Raw genomic sequence first — 17,985 nt, 5'->3', positions numbered from 1 at the left:
TATACTTTCATAGTAAATTTATTTGAAAATATAAATGTTACACATATTTGATATAAAACTAGTCAAAATTAAGAAAGTTTAATAAACACATATCACATAGTGACTTTCTTTCTGAGACGAAGGTAGTATGTGATATGCCTAGGAGACTATACCCCATGTATATGCTTTGATCCACTCCTGGTGAAGTTGCCTATTGTGTTGTCACTTTTTAAGACTTAGACACTTAAACCTTGTTTAGTTTCCAAAAAAAATTACAAAATATTTCAAATTTCTCATTATAATCGAATCTTGTGGCATGAAGCATTAAATATAGATTAAAAAATAACTAATTGCACAACTTATCTGTAATTTACGAGATAAATCTATTGAGCCTAGTTAGTCTATAATTAAATAATATTTGTCAAATATTATCTATTTTGTATTTTTTTTTTTGAACTAAACAAGGCCTATGTAACAGTGTACCGTTGCAATCCAACGCGACATGCACTAGGACCTTTTAAGAGGAGAAATAGTGTAACAACACATGTTTTTTGTTTTGCACTCATTACACCCTTTATATTTGGGAAATATACTATTCTCATAATTATAAAGTAAAAGATCACTTGTCCATGTTCGAAGTCGTGATGATGCCAAGTCGGGCAAAACGAAGCTCTCATGCAACAAAACCAAAAAGAGAAAAGAGAAAAAGTAGCAAAGCACACAGTGATACAGTTTTTTTTTGACAAGTTTTTTTTTTGACAAGTACAGTGATACAGTTGCGGAGCTCGGATCAATCACCTACCCCCGATCTGACTCCTGCTGCCTGGCTCTTTGTTGCTAGCCCACGCTCCAGACCGCCCAGTTGGCGTCCAGGCCCAACCCAGCGTTTTTGTTTACGAGGTCAGATGGGCCGTTTTGTGGACTTGTTCAGCCAGCCTGGCCCAAGCACGAGCGCTCCTTTGTGGAAGGGTACACTGGCCTTCATCAACACAGTGGGCCCCACCTGTCATACAACAAGAAGCTCTTTCTGTTGAGATAAAAAAGGGTTAATGGGATACGTGCCATTATAATTTCTCGTATTTTTAAAATATACCACTACTTACATCTTCGATGTGTTCATCATAATTTCTTGACCAAATTGTCCTTATCTCCTTCCTCCATCTAGCTCCCTCTGTCTCTTTCATATTTTTGCACAAACTGTTTTCACAGCCCGTGGATGCAACTCGCTTCTGACCAGACTAGTCAAAACATATTCTCATTCGTTATAGGGCTCCAAATATTAGAGCTGCATATATAGATAAAAAAATATTGCATCGATCAGTTCGCACTAACGGACTATGTTACTTAGGCCTTGTTTAGTTCGCAAAAATTTTCAAGATTCTCCGTCACATCGAATCTTTGGTCGCATGCATGGAGCATTAAATATAGACAAAAATAAAAACTAACTACACAGTTTACCTGTAATTTGTGAGATGAATCTTTTGAGCCTAGTTACTCCGTGATTAGACAATGTTTGTCAAATAAAAACGAAATGCTACAGTACCCAAAAACAAAAAAAATTGTGAACTAAACAAGGCCTTAACATAGAAAATATACCAAAAAAATTTCATACTACAGCGTGCCACTAGGACAAGCTAGAGTGCTCCTTGCTTTGGCAATGTGCCATGGTGGCGGACCAACAGCAGCCACCAGCGAGCACGAGGTGCAGTGCAGGGCAGTGGCGAAGCCAGGCTAGAAGATCACCGGGGTCTTGGCTTAAGAAAGGTGGGATCACTCTCTTTGTTTTTCAAAATCTGTCGGGGTCAGCGGACCCCAATGGCAAGCCTTAGGCCTTGTTTAGATCCAAAAACTTTTTAGATTTTGACACTGTAGCACTTTCGTTTTTATTTGACAAACATTATACAATCATGGAGCAACTAGGCTTAAAAAATTCGCCTCGTGATTTACAGATAAACTGTGCAATTAATTATCTTTTTTATCTATATTTAATGTTCCATGCATGTGCTGCAAGATTCGATGTGATGAGAAATCTTGTAAAGTTTTGAGTTTACTAAAGGCCTTAGCTTCGCCCCTGGTGCAGGATCGGTGCACATGTGCGGCCATAGTGGCGGGGCTAACGAGCTGAGCAGCACGAGGGCGACACGCCGAGGACTGATGAACAGGGAGGTGCGACACTGCACTTAGATATTACACACGCGGCCATGTCCAACGGTGAACAGCTCGTACAAAATATAAGAGACAAAGAGGTGGAACGTGGAAGAAGATGAAGGCAATTTGATCCATAAACTGTGATGAACACATTAAAAAGATAAGTAGTGGTATATTTTAAAGATAGAATAAATTATAATGACACACTTCTAACGATGAAATTTGTAATGGTATTATCCAATTTGGATACACTTCCTCGTTCTTGTCTGTGCGCCGCCGCTTTTCTTCGCTAGTGCGCCGCCCTGCTCGCGAGCCATCACGGCCTGCTACCGCGGCCGCGGCGCCGCACCCGGCTCGCTAGCACTCGCCTGCTCCGCCTCCCGAATTCCCGCCAAGCTCGCCGCTCCGCCCCGCGCCGACGCGCCTGCTCTCCGGCCGTCCTCGCCCCGCGCCGTCGCGTCTCCGGCCGTCTCTGCTGTGTGCCAGGAGGAGAACGCCGAGCCGCCGTCCTATTTGCGGGAGCGAGCTCATCCCGAAACCGGCTCCATTCCATCTGCTCTGCAACCATTCCGATCCTCCAGCACCGGCCGAACCCACCTTGTGACGTCACCCGTGAACCAGGCCCACAGATCCCGCCCGCGAGCAAAACAGCCAACGTGCCCGTGCACCGTGCTGTCCCATTGGCAACTTGCGCGCTTCCTCTGACTCGGAGTGGCCGCTACTCTACCCAACCCACTTCTGCCTTCCGCCGGCCGCCGCTGCCGCCACAAAAACCCTAGCGGACACCCGCCTCGCTCGCGCCGCCACCTCATCCTCATCCTCCCTGATCCCCGCTGCACAGCTGCGGGACCGAGAGCCGAATCCGTGAGCCATGTCGACCAGCAAGGGCGGAGCAGCCAAGGGCGGCGGAGGTTCGAACACCTCCTCCTTCCCCGTCGTCATCTTCCACCGTCACCGTTGGGTCGTTCGTTTCCATCTGAACTTGCTTGTTTTGCGGATTTTGCAGGGAAGAAGAAGGAGGTGAAGAAGGAGACGAAGCTCGGGATGGCGTATAAGAAGGACGACAACTTCGGGGAGTGGTACTCCGAGGTTGGTTAAGCGTTAATTTGTTTCGTTGTGGTAGGGCAACTAGTTCCGATTTGATTCATGTTGGTAGATCCCATCTGATTTAGTTTCAATTTGATTTTGATTGATGTTGGTGCTGTGGTGGGATGTGCCATGTGCAGTTACGGCAGGGATGAAATTCTAGGTTTGGAGTTTGGTGTAAGAGGGTTTTCTGTTTAGGTAGCTTAGAGTTTTGGTCTTTGTGAACAGACACTGTTACCATTAGACTATAGTTGCCTATACTAGACCGTATTGCCCAAACTACTTAGTCTGCAGCAAAAGCAAAACTGGATTGGTTGGCTTGCTGTATATATTGTTTCAGGTGAAGTGATTCCAATAATTACCATATTCATACTGCTATCCTTTGATAGCGCTGTTTGACACATGGGCAAAATATCATTCCTTGAAATATAGTCCTCGTTTTTTTTGGTATGAAATTATATCTTGTTGTTTCAATGGCGCTAATTCAGAGCATTGTTATTTGTTCCTCCAGGTTGTTGTTAACAGTGAAATGATCGAGTACTATGACATCTCTGGTTGTTATATATTGAGGCCATGGGCGATGGAGATCTGGGAGCTACTGAAAGTAAGTTTTTGTCAATACGGACTAAAAACCACAAGTGTCCTTTGTTGTCAATTCTGGAATTGCAACTATCTCAGTGCTAAAGAATAGCCACCCTTATATCTGGAGACTGATTTAGTGGTGTAGAACTTTTCACAGCTTCTCCATAATAGACGTTCTGACCCTGAATTATGTAGGAAGCTATGTTTAACATCAGGGTCCTTTATGTTTGTTTCAATACATATTTGTGAAGCATAGTGACATTACTGTAATTTTGATAACTGCTTTGTAATTTGGTAGGAATTCTTTGATGCAGAAATTAAAAAGCTCAAGCTCAAGCCATATTATTTCCCTTTGTTTGTTACTGAGAATGTTCTACAGAAGGAAAAGGACCACATTGAGGGCTTTGCACCAGAGGTGTGCCTTTTAATCTTTCCTTCACTTCCCCATTTCCAGATTTTCACAAATTGGATATTTGTTCAATTCTTCAAGTCAGTCTGCCCAACTATAAGATTTTCACATGGTCAGTTACATATGCAAAAAAAGGAAAGTAATATATTCTTCTTGCAGGTAGCTTGGGTTACTAAGTCAGGGAAATCTGAACTGGAAGCACCTATTGCAATCCGCCCCACAAGTGAGACTGTCATGTATCCATACTTCTCCAAATGGATCAGAAGCCACCGAGACTTACCCTTGAGGTGTAATCAATGGTGTAATGTTGTTAGATGGGAGTTTAGTAATCCTACTCCTTTCATAAGGTATCTCATTTGTTGGCTTGCCGTACTGTCTAAATAGCAAATTCTCATAGTTCATTGCTTGCATGTTAATGGTTGGTGATAAGAATACGCCCAGATGGTTGCCTTGCTTGTCAGCTCTCAATATTTTGAAAAATCAAGGAGCTCCCATATTTCATATCTTGTCATAAGATAATGAAATAGCATTTTGGCATTGCTATTTATTCCATAACATTTGAATAAGTGGTCCAATGGAAAGATTGGTAATAAAGGCATTGGCTACTTGTCCTCAAAATTGTCGCCCTGAGTATATAAAATGTTCAATGTGCTATTTTTGTATAGTATCCACGACACCCACCGCTTGACCTGATCCTCTTCCTTCTTATAAGTTTGAGAACTGCCTACATCTATTTTTCACTTGTTACAGTCTTCAAAATTGAACTTGGACCTTGAATTTCTCAAACTTATAGTTACAAAATTGTAACCATAGAAATGTACATTGGAATATGAATCTAGTGGCTCTGATTGTGTATCACTAAACTGATTTTTGGATAGCCTAGTTGTTGGTCTAGAGTTACAAGGTTTGAATTTCGAAATGTATGTGTGGGCGTTGTAATTTTGACCGAGGGAATAAATTTCATGTGCCCTTTGTTTCTGTGCATATGGCTGTACCCAGTTCTTTTCCTGCTAAACATTCTGCAACTACTTTCTTCAGGAGCCGTGAATTTCTGTGGCAAGAAGGGCATACTGCTTTTGCGACTAAAGAAGAGGCAGATGAAGAGGTAGAAGTACATATTTTTGCACAGTTTTGATATGGTTCTGTTGTCGACTACTATTATTGTGGTGGTTTTGGCGAGTCCATTGCGAAGTATGACACTGACTATTGAGTTCGTTTCCCCAGAATTAAGTTTTCAATGTTTGAAGATCTTGAGAGTCTGAAGCACAACTAACCTAATGTAGTATGTTAGATTGCGACTTTTGTTTATAGCAGTAATTTAGTTTTTATTACATTCAATTGCAAACTAGTACCCTTGTTTCGCATTTGGGTAATTTAAAGTTTCATGTATTTATCTAGGTAGTTCTGCACAAAACAATTTGAGCCTCTATGATGTATCAATGGCACAGTTCAATACTGTAATAATAATCTACTTTGATTGCATAAACATTTTTGAATGGGGAATGGTCAGTTATTTTAATCCATGGTGATATTCTCAGGTTCTCCAAATATTGGAACTGTACAGAAGAATATATGAAGAATTTTTAGCAGTTCCAGTGTCCAAAGGGAGGAAAAGTGAGATGGAAAAATTTGCAGGTGGACTTTATACCACCAGTGTTGAGGTATTGATACATTCCTAAAATACTGTAGCCTTTCCGACTTCCGTAACTATCCTGATGAAAAAGAATATTAATTCCAGTATTTTATTGTAATATGCTTGTTGCTAAATAATGTTTTACCAGGCCTTCATTCCAAACACTGGTCGTGGCATACAAGGCGCAACCTCACATTGTCTTGGTCAAAACTTCGCCAAGATGTTTGATATCACTTTTGAGAATGAGAAGGGTGTTAGGGAAATGGTTTGGCAAAACTCTTGGGCCTACACTACCCGTTCGGTAATTCTCAGACTCCTTTGATTGAAAATGGATAATTGATGTGGGGATGGAAATGATGCTTCCATTTTGTATGCTGCACATTATACTTTTGTCCATAGGTAGTCGATATCTAGCAAACAAAGTGAACTGTAACATCATCCATGGACCGTTATCATGTGGAGTCACTAGTGTTCATTTAGTGTCAAGCAGTTGCACGCCATAGGATGCAAAATCACAGATTCATTTGCACGGCATCATAGCAATTTTAATATTAGGGGAACAGCAATATACAGATTTCACCGAAGCACCCAATCTCAGCCTTTAGACGCACAAACTAATGGCTCAGGTCATGTTCAGTTGCACCTGATCCTGGTGCCTCGTACACTAGTGCCAGTAGATCTGATATGTCTTTAGTACCACCTTTACTTGATCTAAAATGCTGTTTGATGATATGATTCTTGAGTGAAGCCATGGAAAGTAGATAATAATAATTATTCTTTGATAATATACTGAGCAAGTGTATACTTAAAATTTAGTTTGAACATGTCCAATATGCCATGTCATCAGTTTGCGAGATCAAATCATTGGAGCTAACTTCTGTTTGCACCAAGTTTTGAAAACAGTTCACTAAAAGTTTCATGGTCCCGGGCTTGGAGCCAGAAACCAGTGGTTGCTGGTCTATCCTTGGTACATGTACAGCGGCTTCTCATTATAGCCCTTTGCAGGTCATTGCAAGTGTAATGTTGCAATAGACCACTTAACCTATAGAGAATTTAGGTTTGGTGGTGTGGGCATGTTATGACTGCTGTTGATGGGGAATAGGGAGTATATGATAGAAGACAGACTGGTGCTCTCCCTTCTGAGCCTCTTCCCTTTCCTTCCCCAATCTCCCTCCCTCTCTCCCTCCTAGAGTCAACCTAATACAGAAAAATCTCGATCCCATTGAAGGAAAAAGAAAAACAGGAAATTCTAGTGATAGCATGCAAGTTTGTTTGTTTTTTTATTTGAAAAAACAACACATGTTGCATTGAAATAATGATTTTTATTGCTCCTTGGATTTCCAGTTGCATAGTGTTCTGCACAAATTATGTTTATGCCTGTAATATATAGTAATATAGAACCTACGCCCTTGCAGATTGGAGTGATGGTGATGACACATGGTGATGACAAAGGCTTAGTATTACCACCAAAGGTGGCACCAATCCAGGTAATTGTGATTGCAGTGCCTTATAAGGATGCTGACACAACTGCCATAAAGGGAGCCTGTGAATCAACTGTTTACACACTCAATGAATCTGGGATTCGAGCGGATCAGGACACCCGTGAAAATTACTCTCCAGGTTGGAAGTATTCTCATTGGGAAATGAAAGGTGTTCCATTGAGAATTGAGATTGGTCCAAAAGATCTGGCAAACAAACAGGTACTAACTACTGATTTCTCACAGATCACCATTCATGTTTAAATTTGATCACATTTTTTTTGTTGGATCTTGTTTTTTATATAAATGAATGTGCCACATGAATCACTCTTGGAATCTTTTCACTAGGATTATCTGTAGTTAGTTAAGAGTATAATACTTTTCATGGCATTTTAAAGATAAGCAAACCTTGTTAGTTGGCTGGTTACTCTTCCCTTGTTTTATTTCATCATTGCCTTTTTGCTTGTATTACCATTAGTTCTTTGATACTACTCCCTCCGTTCATAAATGATAATTGTATTTGACCAGAGGAAAAGTCAAACTTTATAATTTCGACTAACATTTAGTCAAATTGGATGGAATTTCAGAGCATAAAACTTGCATCAACAGATTTATATTAAAAGTGCCTCTAAGATGATATTGATTTTTTAGCTGCCAACTTTATATTATAAGAGAATTTAATTGTCAAAATCTATTTTGTATGACTTTTCCTCTGGTCTAATACTATTACCAATTTTGGACAGGCGTATAAGGATTTGAGAGTCTTCAAAACTAAAACTTGACCATAAATTTCTCTTAAAATGTGTTACTATCATTTGATACAAAATCAATATCACATCAAAAAATATGTGAGAAATATGAACACATTATTACCACTTTTATAGTCATTAAGCTTGCATACCATTTGACAAATAATTATTTGCTCAAAACATACAAAAGTTGACCTTTTTCAATTGATACTTTTTTCTTCCAGCTATTAATTGCCCAATCTGTGTGCCTCTGCAAAAATGCTGCTGAGTGGCAACAATGTTCTGATTCTTTATATTTGCTGCAGTGTCCAAATTACTATGTTTTTGTGCACTTCAACTCCCATGACTATGTGAAAAAATTCAGTGTGAAATTATATCCTGTTCTTTTTAGGTGCGCATTGTCCGCCGGGACAACGGTGCAAAGGTTGACATTCCTGTGACCAATTTGGTTGAAGAGGTTAAAGTATTACTGGATGAGATTCAAAAAAATCTGTTCAAAACAGCCCAAGAAAAGAGAGATGCCTGTGTTCAAGTCATCAAAACTTGGGATGAATTCACAACTGCTCTAAATAACAAAAGGTTGATCTTGGCTCCATGGTGTGATGAGGAGGTACTTGAAGTTGTCATTTTTTTTATCAGATTTGCCTCCTGTCCTGAATTTGTTTTTCGAAACCTTGGCAACAATTAACAAATAAGAGTTATCAACACTTTTGCTTGGGATAAATGAAAGATAATTGGGAAACTCTTCCTTAAAAGTTTGCTTCATTGTCATCACCTTTGGTCCTTGGCTTACCACAAAATTATAAGTATTTCAAAAATGTTGCAGATGAGAGACAATTGGAAGTCTGTCAGTCAATATCTACCATAAACTAGCCTTTCTTGGTGTTCCTTGTACCTACAAGTTCTATTGTACTTCTGCCTGCCTTGTCTAAATTTCTTTTCCCCATACAGGAAGTTGAGAAAGATGTGAAAGCTCGGACAAAAGGGGAACTCGGAGCTGCAAAAACATTGTGTACTCCATTTGAGCAGCCAGAACTTCCAGAAGGTATGGTTCTATGAGGGCCTGAATGCAAGTTACCTATGGTTTTTCCCTTGTTGTGATTGTTGCATTAAAATTGTCATGCTGACTTCTCTTCTACAACCTAATTCAGGTACCCTGTGCTTTGCATCTGGAAAGCAAGCGAAGAAGTGGTCGTTCTGGGGCCGCAGCTACTGATTGCCTGTGCTGGGAGTCTTTTCGGATTCAGTTCTAGTGAATCATGTAGCTTCGGAGTTTCAGATACAAATCTGAAAATCTATTTACATTGTGTTTTACATCGACTTGCAGTTCTCTTGTCATTGGCAAAAGCCATTTATTCCAGCATACATTGCTATTCGAGTTTGGATGTTGCATGAATGAGAAGATCTACATTCGTTTACTGGCGTGCAATGCTGCTATTAAGTAGGAAAAAAAACGCTTCATATCTGATTACGAAACATGATTCTCACGGAATTTAATTCGACCTCTTTTATCTCTGGGCAAAGTCAAATTTATCATGAAATTCCCGCCTGCATTTCGCTGGAATCATTGTTTAGCTTGTTTCACCCGTTGGGTTTGTAACTAGCAAATGTTTCTTTGCGTTGCAATGGGATCTAATACGTATATACGTGAAAAGCTCCTCTACTCATAGAGGTAAGTGACAAGCCATGAAAACACTAACACTCCGTGCTTCAACTTGCTACCGTTGTTACTGTATTTATAGTTATGTAATTGTGTAAATATACATTTTATTTATGAATTTATATAGTTAAAAAGAAAAGTAGATGACTTTTATCTAAAATTACCTAAAACAATAGTCTATGTTGACCGCTATGTATTTTACATGAAGTATACATTGGGGTTTGTCTAAAACAGTTGTTAGAGCATCTCCAAAAGACTAGATAAAATGAATCTCTAAAAACCAAGATTTAGAGGCTCTCTAAAAAGAAAGAGGTCTCCAAATACTAAATCACCACAACAGCCTCTCTATCTTGCCACCGCCATGGAGCGACCGAACCTGGCTCATCGCATGTCCTATCCGCCATCATCTACTCGCCAGCCAAGAAGGAACGCAGACCGTGAGAGCTAGTGCTGCTAGCGAGCGTGAGCATGCACAGTGGTTGATTGTGGCGGTGGCGAGTGGCGGCGGGCGTGGCAGGCATGCGCAGCCAAAGGCGTAGGTACATGCCTGCCATGACGATGGAGTAGTCAGTGGTGCTCGACGCGACGGTGCGGAATGCGATGGGCGAGGGGTGACCCCTCAAAGGCCAAGTTTGGTTTTGGTAATTAATGACACCAAGTTGCTAATGCCTCGTGTTTAAGTGATTTGAGTTAGGCATATCAACACATGTGATGAAGGTATATGGTGGCATGGAAAGGTGGCCACATGATCACAAAGGGATGAAGCATGAAGTAAAGATCATGGTGATAGACGAGGAGCAAAGTGATAAAGGCAAATGTATAAACATAGGGTTTTACTTTTGCCGGTCTAAGATGAGTAGAGAAGTGATTGACCGGGTTTAGGATAGATAGCCGACTATCAAGAGGGGAAATCACGGTTATCTCTCGAATCAAGTGCTACTAGGTCTACATCTTGAGCATATGCATTAGAATCTAGTAAAGTGCTAACTTAACTCCTTTGGGAAAATGTTTGTGAAAAGCTAACACACATGCACTTTAGTGGTGGACACTTGTTGGTGTTAGCACATTTGCAAAGGAGGTGGAGTTCCTAAGGTTGAGAGGGGTTTGGGTTCCTCTCTCCCTCCCGCCGAGCTTGCGAGGCGGGGCGGGATTCGGCGCTTTTGAGAAAAATAAGTGTATATTTTTTCTATTGCGCCGGTGGAAAATTTGAAGAACTCACGGGAGTGTTTTCTCACTGAGAAACACTCACCGGACGCTGAGTGCGGAGGCACCGGACGCTGGCGTCAGAGTCCGGTGTGCTTGACCCTGCTAGGGTGGAGCACCGGACGCTCTCTGAGAGCGTCCGGTGGTTAGCGTTCGGTGTGCGGGCGTTTTTGCGACCCTCTCTGCGCATGGGTCCGGTGAGCACCGGACGCTACCGGTGCTTAGCGTCCGGTGACCCACAAGTTTGCGGAACTCTCTGCGCATGAGTCCGGTGTGCACCGGACGCGTCCGGTGTGGACCTGCAGAGCGTCCGGTGATCCGCAGGTGACCGTTAGGATCTGACACGCGAGATTTAGGACGGACACGTGGCCAACTCCAGTGCACCGGACGCAGGGAGTCGAGCGTCCAGTGGTCACTTAGTAGCGTCCGGTGCCCCCGTTTTCAGCCCAGTGAAAACAGCCAACGACTAGTTTCTTTGAGGGGCTTATAAATAGTTGGAGGCCGGCTTTGGGAGGTTCTCTCTTGCACATTTGATTACTTGAAACATACATTGAGCTAGAGAACACTCCCTCCACTCATCTCCTTGCTTGATTGCTCATCCTAGTGAGATTGAGTGAGATTCAAGTGCATTGCCTTGAGAGTTGCATTTAGTGGCACTTGATTCTTGAGTTTGCTGCGGATTTCTTGTTACTCTTGGGTGTTTCCCGACGCCCTAGACGGCTTGGAGCAGCGGTGGTGTTGAACTCGTGATTGGAGATTGTTTCGAGCCTCACCAAGTGATTTGTGAGGGGTTCTTAAGCCTTCCCCGCGGGAGATCGCAATTGACTACTCTAGTGGATTGCTCGTGGCTTGGAGGATCCCCATCTTGTGAGTGGATGTGCGGCACCCGCTGAGGGTTTGGCTTTGGATTGCCAATTAGCTCATGATCCATCAAGTGAGTGTATCGCCACAACGAGTAGTAGTTTGCCGGGAAGCAAGTGAACCTCGGTAAAAAATCTTGTGTCATCTCTTGCCGAGGTCTCTCTTGTGATTGTGCACGTGATTGATTGGATATATTTTTACTCTACAACGTCGGTATAACAATCACTCCCCTCTCCTTTACCTTTGTGCATACCTTGCTAGTTGTGTAGCTTGTTTAGCTTAGCTATCTTGTTTAGGAGTGTAGCAAGCTTATAGTTGTGCTTTCTTGTTGTAACTAGCGTTTAGCTTTCTTGCTAGACTTGTGTAGGTGGCTGGCATAGCTTAGTTATGCTAGTGCTAGAATAGCTTCGTCTTTTGTTTTACTAATCAACTTGTCTAGTTGAAGTTTGTAGAATTTTTTAAATAGGCTATTCACCCTCCTCTAGCCATTTGGACCTTTCACCCCGCCTCGGACAGGATGCCGACGGTGCCGCTTCTGCGGTGTAGAGACTTGACGGTGACAGCCTGGCCCATGTCACGGTGGCGCACCATGACGACGACGACGACGCGCTCTCCGTGGCCAAGCCTGCGCCCCTCGCATCCTGTCTCTGACGCGGTTGGCCGCGTGCTCGAGCCATTCGGAGCGCTCCGGGCATGGCGTGCCACAGCTTGGCCGGAGGTGCAGACGACGCTTGCGCATCCCACCTCGCATGCAGTCGGCACCCTCATGTTGTTCGGAGGCTGCAGGTCATGAGGTGCCCCAGCTTAACCAGAGGTGCACACTCCCACACATCCCACCTCTCACCCATCCAGCCATGTGCTCGCGATATTCAGAAGCGCTTTCGGCCATGGCTTGCTGCTGCTCGTGTGACTTCTGGTAGCTGCAGCGTGCGTACAGTCGGTCCACTGGGCGCTGGGAGTGCAGGAGAGGGCCACGCGCAGCTGATGGGCGCGCGGGAGGAGTGCGGGAGAGAAGCTGCATGCTGGGATGGCAAGCAAGTGGCGCTCGCCTTTTCTCCCGAGCGCAAATCGCGGGATGGAAGACGGGATAAATTAGAGTAGCTGGTGGAGAAGCTGTTGGACATGTTTTTAACTCAAAAATCGCTAAATCGGATCTTGCTGAGAGATTTAGGCCCTGTTTGGTTCCACCAACTAAATTTTAGCTAGCTAAATTTTAGTCACTTTAGTAGCTAAAGTTTTAAACACATTGACTAAAAAGAGCTAAAATAGTTTAGTTCCATTAGTCATCCAAGAATAGCTAATTTAGCAAGGAGAACCAAATAGGCCCTTACAACATCTCTTAAAGATGCTCTTAGCTTATCGTCCATCAATGCTCATCAGTGCATCAGCATTGTTGAACTCTCCAAAGCAGTTTGGCGCTAAGAATATTGTTACAAGCTAACGTTTTGCAAAAATAAAAAATAAAGTTAAAAATCATATCCATCCTCCACAACCTGTGAAATTAGATTCAGTTAAAGAGAAGTATAATCAAGGCACTACACTACAAAAATAGTAATTCACAACACTAAGCTCAACAAATATAGCAATATAGATGTTTAAGTTATTTCCCTGAAACGTATCAGAACAAAAGGAAGTTTAATCTTCATATATTTCAGAAGAAGGCCTAATATGTAAACATTTTAAGGTTGAACTTAAGCATCCAAGCTGACACAGTAAAATATCAGTAATAGTTTGACAGCAGATATTAACCATAACCAGTTCATGGTCGATGGCCTCAAACAAAGTAAATATTGCAAATATTCAGAACCTTTGATTATATTGTCATACAAATGAAAAGCTCACCCTGCAAAAGGACACATACACATTTTTGTTTACTCACCAGGAGGGATATGCTCTGTTAAAAAAATGGTAGGTAAACAGTGGAAACATGTTGATGCTATAAAACAGTATACTAATGTAGTTTTAGTTGACAAAATATAGAACGGAAGCAATAGCCATCTTTAGAAGAAAGCACCAAATCATACGATCATACCATCTTAGATATGGATTTCAATTTATAGGGGTAAGTATGTGTTTGTGTTTGTGAGCATGTGCGTTTGTAACTGGATCTCACAAAAAAAAACTCCCTCTTCCTCTAAACAAATCAATTTCTAGAATCCGTGTAAGTCAAACTATTTTAATCCGTGGAAGAGTAATAGCATCGATGACATAAATGAGCATATTATGAAACACATGTTCTATGATATATGTGATGATACTAATTTGATGTTATAAATTTTATTTTTTTTAAAAAAATTGATCAAAGTTTAAAAATTAACTTAAGACAACTTTAGAAATATATTTATGTATTTAGTGACATAGGAGGTACTCAATCCATCCAAAATTATAAGACATTTGATTTTTTGGACATCAAATTTGACCACTCGTTTTATTTAAAATTGTGTGCAAATTATCACTTCTTTTGTCGTGGCTTGATTTACTAATAAAAGTTCTTCAAGAATAACTTAGATTGACTATGTGTACACATATTTTTTGAATAAGATGAATGTTTAAATTTAAGGATAAAAAAATCAAACGTTGTATAATTGGAGAAAGTATTCAATAAAAAAAAAATCCTCTAGCTACCAACTCCAGCTACACGATCCGCATCGGAAACGTTTTCCTTTTTTATCGCTTTTTTTTATCACGTTTTCCTTCTCTTTTGAGGGGAGTACGTTTCTCCTTATCCGAGCCGTATTCCTACGCCACTGGCCGGATCGGCTTTTTGAGAGCAAGTCTATCCTCCCTAATATATACTAGCAAAAATGCCCGTGCGTTGCAACGGGAGAAAAAATTATTAAATATTAATAGAAAATAAAGATAGAATATTACATATTTACTTATATTTTACCCTTTCTATAAACATTAAAAGCTACAATTTATCTTACGATGACTATATTACGTGTGCACCTCAAACTAATTGCACAATTTTACTGTAAATTGTAAGACTATTTTTTAAGCTTAATTAGTTTATGATTAGACATAATTGCTATAGTAACCTACATATACTAATGGCAGATTAATTAGGTTTAATGAATTTATCTCCTATATATATATATACACACAAAATTATCATATATATATATAATAATTTTTTTTACTCCCAGTAGTAGTTACTCCCATGTGTATATCTCTAGATTTAGGGCGTATATGATCCGATGAAGTGTATGTAGACGAAGTATATGATCATACTAAACCATCTAAGGTACTATACATGTTAAGTATGCATGCATACATAGAGTATGTGGTTATACTTATTATATATACTACAGTAGTGACGTTTTAGTAATATGTTAAAAATATAAATTCCTTTGAAATTTTTTCACATGTTAAGACCTAGAGTATCTTAATATAAATACTCAAACCGATAAACAAGTATGAATACATACGTAATTTGGTTATATATATATGTATATATATATAGAGAGAGAGAATTATAGATCTCATTTTGTTGATGCCCACTATAGATCCTGGTCGTTCGATCGATGCCGGCATAGACTGGATGCTTGCCACGCCCACACCCAGAAGCGACCCCGCCGACCATAGCCAGCCTCTGTGGACCCATCAAAGGCTCAAACCACATCCGTCTCCTCTGCCGTCGCTGCACGCGCAGGTGTGTCGCATCGCCACCTCGCATCCTTCGCCTGCCCTTCTTCTCTCTGTCTACAACCTCCACCGCCTGCGATGCCCCGCCGGAGCTCTGCATGACGCCCCCGCATGCGCCCTCCGCCGGCCGCGACGTGGCCCGCAGGACGCCGCTGCGCCGCACCGCACCGGCGCCGCCGGGTACGCTGCAGTCCCCGTACCAGTGTTGGCCTGCCTCCCGTCGCAATGCCCCTCAGCAGCGCAGCCGCGACATGCTCCGGCAACAGCGTGGACCCGCTCCCTGCCATCTCTGGATCTCCTTTCTTTTTGGTTCCTCAAGGTCGCCCATGCTGCTTTCTACCAGCGGCTCCATCCGCGCGCGTTGGAATCCAGCCAATGTCGGATGGGACCACGACCGACGGCGCACAGCGGCGGCGCCCGTTCTAGAGGTGAGATTGATTCTCGGCGAGGTCGCGTAGGTACCGGTCAGTTCTGGGCGCGGGCGACCCGTTCCCAGGTCGTGATCTATTCGATTTCGGATCGAGATGGCTGGGCAGACGAAGATTTGATCCAAACAAAATTTGTGGGCTGAAATTTTGCCTCTCTAGTATTAGGTATAGAGGTATAGATTAGGTATAGATTTGATTTAGATTTAGACTTTGATTGAATTGGCTGCATTTGATTTCGTGTCTGATTTGGAAGTGATTTCGTGTCTGATTTGAAAGAGGAGATTTTTTTCCGGTCTATGTTGCGTCCGTACTCCGAATCGAGGCCCGGCGGACTGGTGGCAGAAGAAATCTATAGGGCAGACTGAAATTTTGGCTCTTTATAGATAGGTATAGAATTACAAAAATTTCAGTCCATCAAACTTTTCTGTCCAGAACTGATGAAAGAGGAAAACCAATAGAAGTTTTTTTAGGTTTCCAATATAAAATCTCTTATACATATTAGAGCATGTTGAGAATAAAGAAAGTATATGAACATAAGGTGTAAAGTGTTTGTGCTGTCTTTAAATCAGAGTCCATCTAAAACTGGTGGAAGAGGAAACAAATAGAAGTTTTTTCTAGGGCTCCTAGTGCAAAATCTCCTATATATATAAGAAAAGTATATGGCCTAGGTGCAAATGTTTGTCCTATTAGTTTATTTTTTTATTCTTTAAATTGGTTAAAAATTGATAAATGTGTAGTAATTCATAGAAAAATCTAAAAATTACAAAACAAATTTTGTTCAGCTCCACATATGTAGATCCATGCAGTAAACAAAAAATATCACAAGTTTTAGTATATTTTTTTACTGGAGATGATTACCTATGCTTTTTAGTGTAAACTTGATCGGTTAAAAATTGATAAATGCATAGTAATTCTTAGAAAAATCTAAAAGTTACAAAACAAATTTTGTTCAGCTCCACATATCTATGTAGTAAACAGAAAATATCACAAAATTTAGTATATTTTTTTTGCTGTAGATGCTTGCCTATGCTTTTTAGTGTAAATTGAAATTGTAGTTATCTTGATCCAATTATTATGAAAAATTTATGGTAGTCTATTTAATGTGATGCTTGATTGGTAAAAGTTTTAGCACCATTTCTGTATATCTCACTGATTAACTAATTTATCTAAACTTATGCTTGAGGATGCTTCCACTATCTTTGCACGATGTGTTGTTATGTTCATAATCTACATACATTTAACTCATATATCATATTTTATAGGAATCCTAATCTAAATAAAAAAATAAAGCTAGCAACAAACTTCTCATGTTTTAGTATAATACTAAGGTATATTAAGAGGTAATATTAGAGTAAGATAAGGTTTGACTAATTATTATTATTATTAAATAAATATGACTTTGAGCTATATATTATTGTAAATATTAACTATCTAATATCATAGATGTCATGGTTATCACAAAAATAGATTATGGACTTTAAATTTTATAAAAAAGATAAATATAAATAGATATGTAACATTATGTCATCATTTTCTATGGACATTTGATGTTTTTTCTTCCGTTGAAACGCAAAGAAATATTTGCTAGTATAATAAATAACTTGTTGTATATTGATGTGGCGGAAATAGAAGGAAGGGAGAGAGAAGAGAAACGTACTATAATCTTTCAACCAGCTTAGACACAAGAACTATAAAAATAACTCCAACAGTTCAGCTAAAATAACCAATCCGTTGGAGTTACTCTAAGAAAAAAAAAACCTTAGAGCATCTCCAAGGGTTTTGCATTTGAAGTTTGCATTTGAGTAATTTGCCAAAAAGCTCCAAAAGCGGTATCCAACGGTTTTGCATTTGGAGTTTGCAATTTAGACAACTTGGCAAATGAGGGAGCAAACTTGGCAAAAATGCCAAGCTGTGGACGACTTTGCAAACCCGATCGCGCGAACAAAGTCATGCGCGAGGAAAGCGCGCGCGCCTAGAGACCTTCTATTTTTATCCTTTGCCAAGTCCAAATGCCAATTCCCTTGAAGATGACCTATTTTTATCCTTTGTATTTTGTTATAGGAGTTTGCAAATAGCAAGAAATGCCAAGTCAATTTGCCAAAGCCTTTGGAGATGCTTAAAAGA

At 40.7% G+C, this 17,985-nt stretch overlaps 1 protein-coding gene across 2 annotated transcripts; it reads left to right on the top strand.

Moving 5' to 3' along the window:
* LOC8060550 (proline--tRNA ligase, cytoplasmic) lies at positions 2,567 to 9,563 on the top strand. Of its 2 annotated transcripts, none has more exons than XM_002445708.2 (12): positions 2,567 to 3,038; positions 3,134 to 3,216; positions 3,725 to 3,817; positions 4,094 to 4,210; positions 4,364 to 4,551; positions 5,243 to 5,309; positions 5,743 to 5,865; positions 5,986 to 6,138; positions 7,253 to 7,537; positions 8,456 to 8,674; positions 9,016 to 9,109; positions 9,216 to 9,563. In XM_002445708.2, exons 1-12 carry the CDS (start codon positions 2,999 to 3,001, stop codon positions 9,278 to 9,280), a joined length of 1,527 nt encoding a protein of 508 aa, XP_002445753.1. In that variant the 5' UTR covers positions 2,567 to 2,998; the 3' UTR covers positions 9,281 to 9,563. The 2 variants fall into 2 exon arrangements, with proteins under 2 accessions (XP_002445753.1, XP_021320920.1); XM_021465245.1 differs by having other exon boundaries at positions 2,568 to 3,038; positions 4,110 to 4,210.

The sequence above is a fragment of the Sorghum bicolor genome, chromosome 7 (genome assembly GCF_000003195.3).
Source record: "Sorghum bicolor cultivar BTx623 chromosome 7, Sorghum_bicolor_NCBIv3, whole genome shotgun sequence".
NCBI lineage: Eukaryota > Viridiplantae > Streptophyta > Magnoliopsida > Poales > Poaceae > Sorghum > Sorghum bicolor.
The sequence above is the reverse complement of the archived record's forward strand: the minus strand, read 5'-3'. Positions and strand labels throughout refer to the sequence as shown.

What these genes read in the sequence shown, in the direction of transcription:
- LOC8060550 (XM_002445708.2), top strand. Translation starts at nt 2,999, where the DNA reads ATGTCGACCAGCAAGGGCGGAGCAGCCAAGGGCGGCGGAG. An exon ending in AGCAGCCAAGGGCGGCGGAG is followed by an intron (nt 3,039 to 3,133) that starts GTTCGAACACCT and finishes CGGATTTTGCAG; the next exon opens with GGAAGAAGAAGGAGGTGAAG. An exon ending in TTGAGGGCTTTGCACCAGAG is followed by an intron (nt 4,211 to 4,363) that starts GTGTGCCTTTTA and finishes TTCTTCTTGCAG; the next exon opens with GTAGCTTGGGTTACTAAGTC.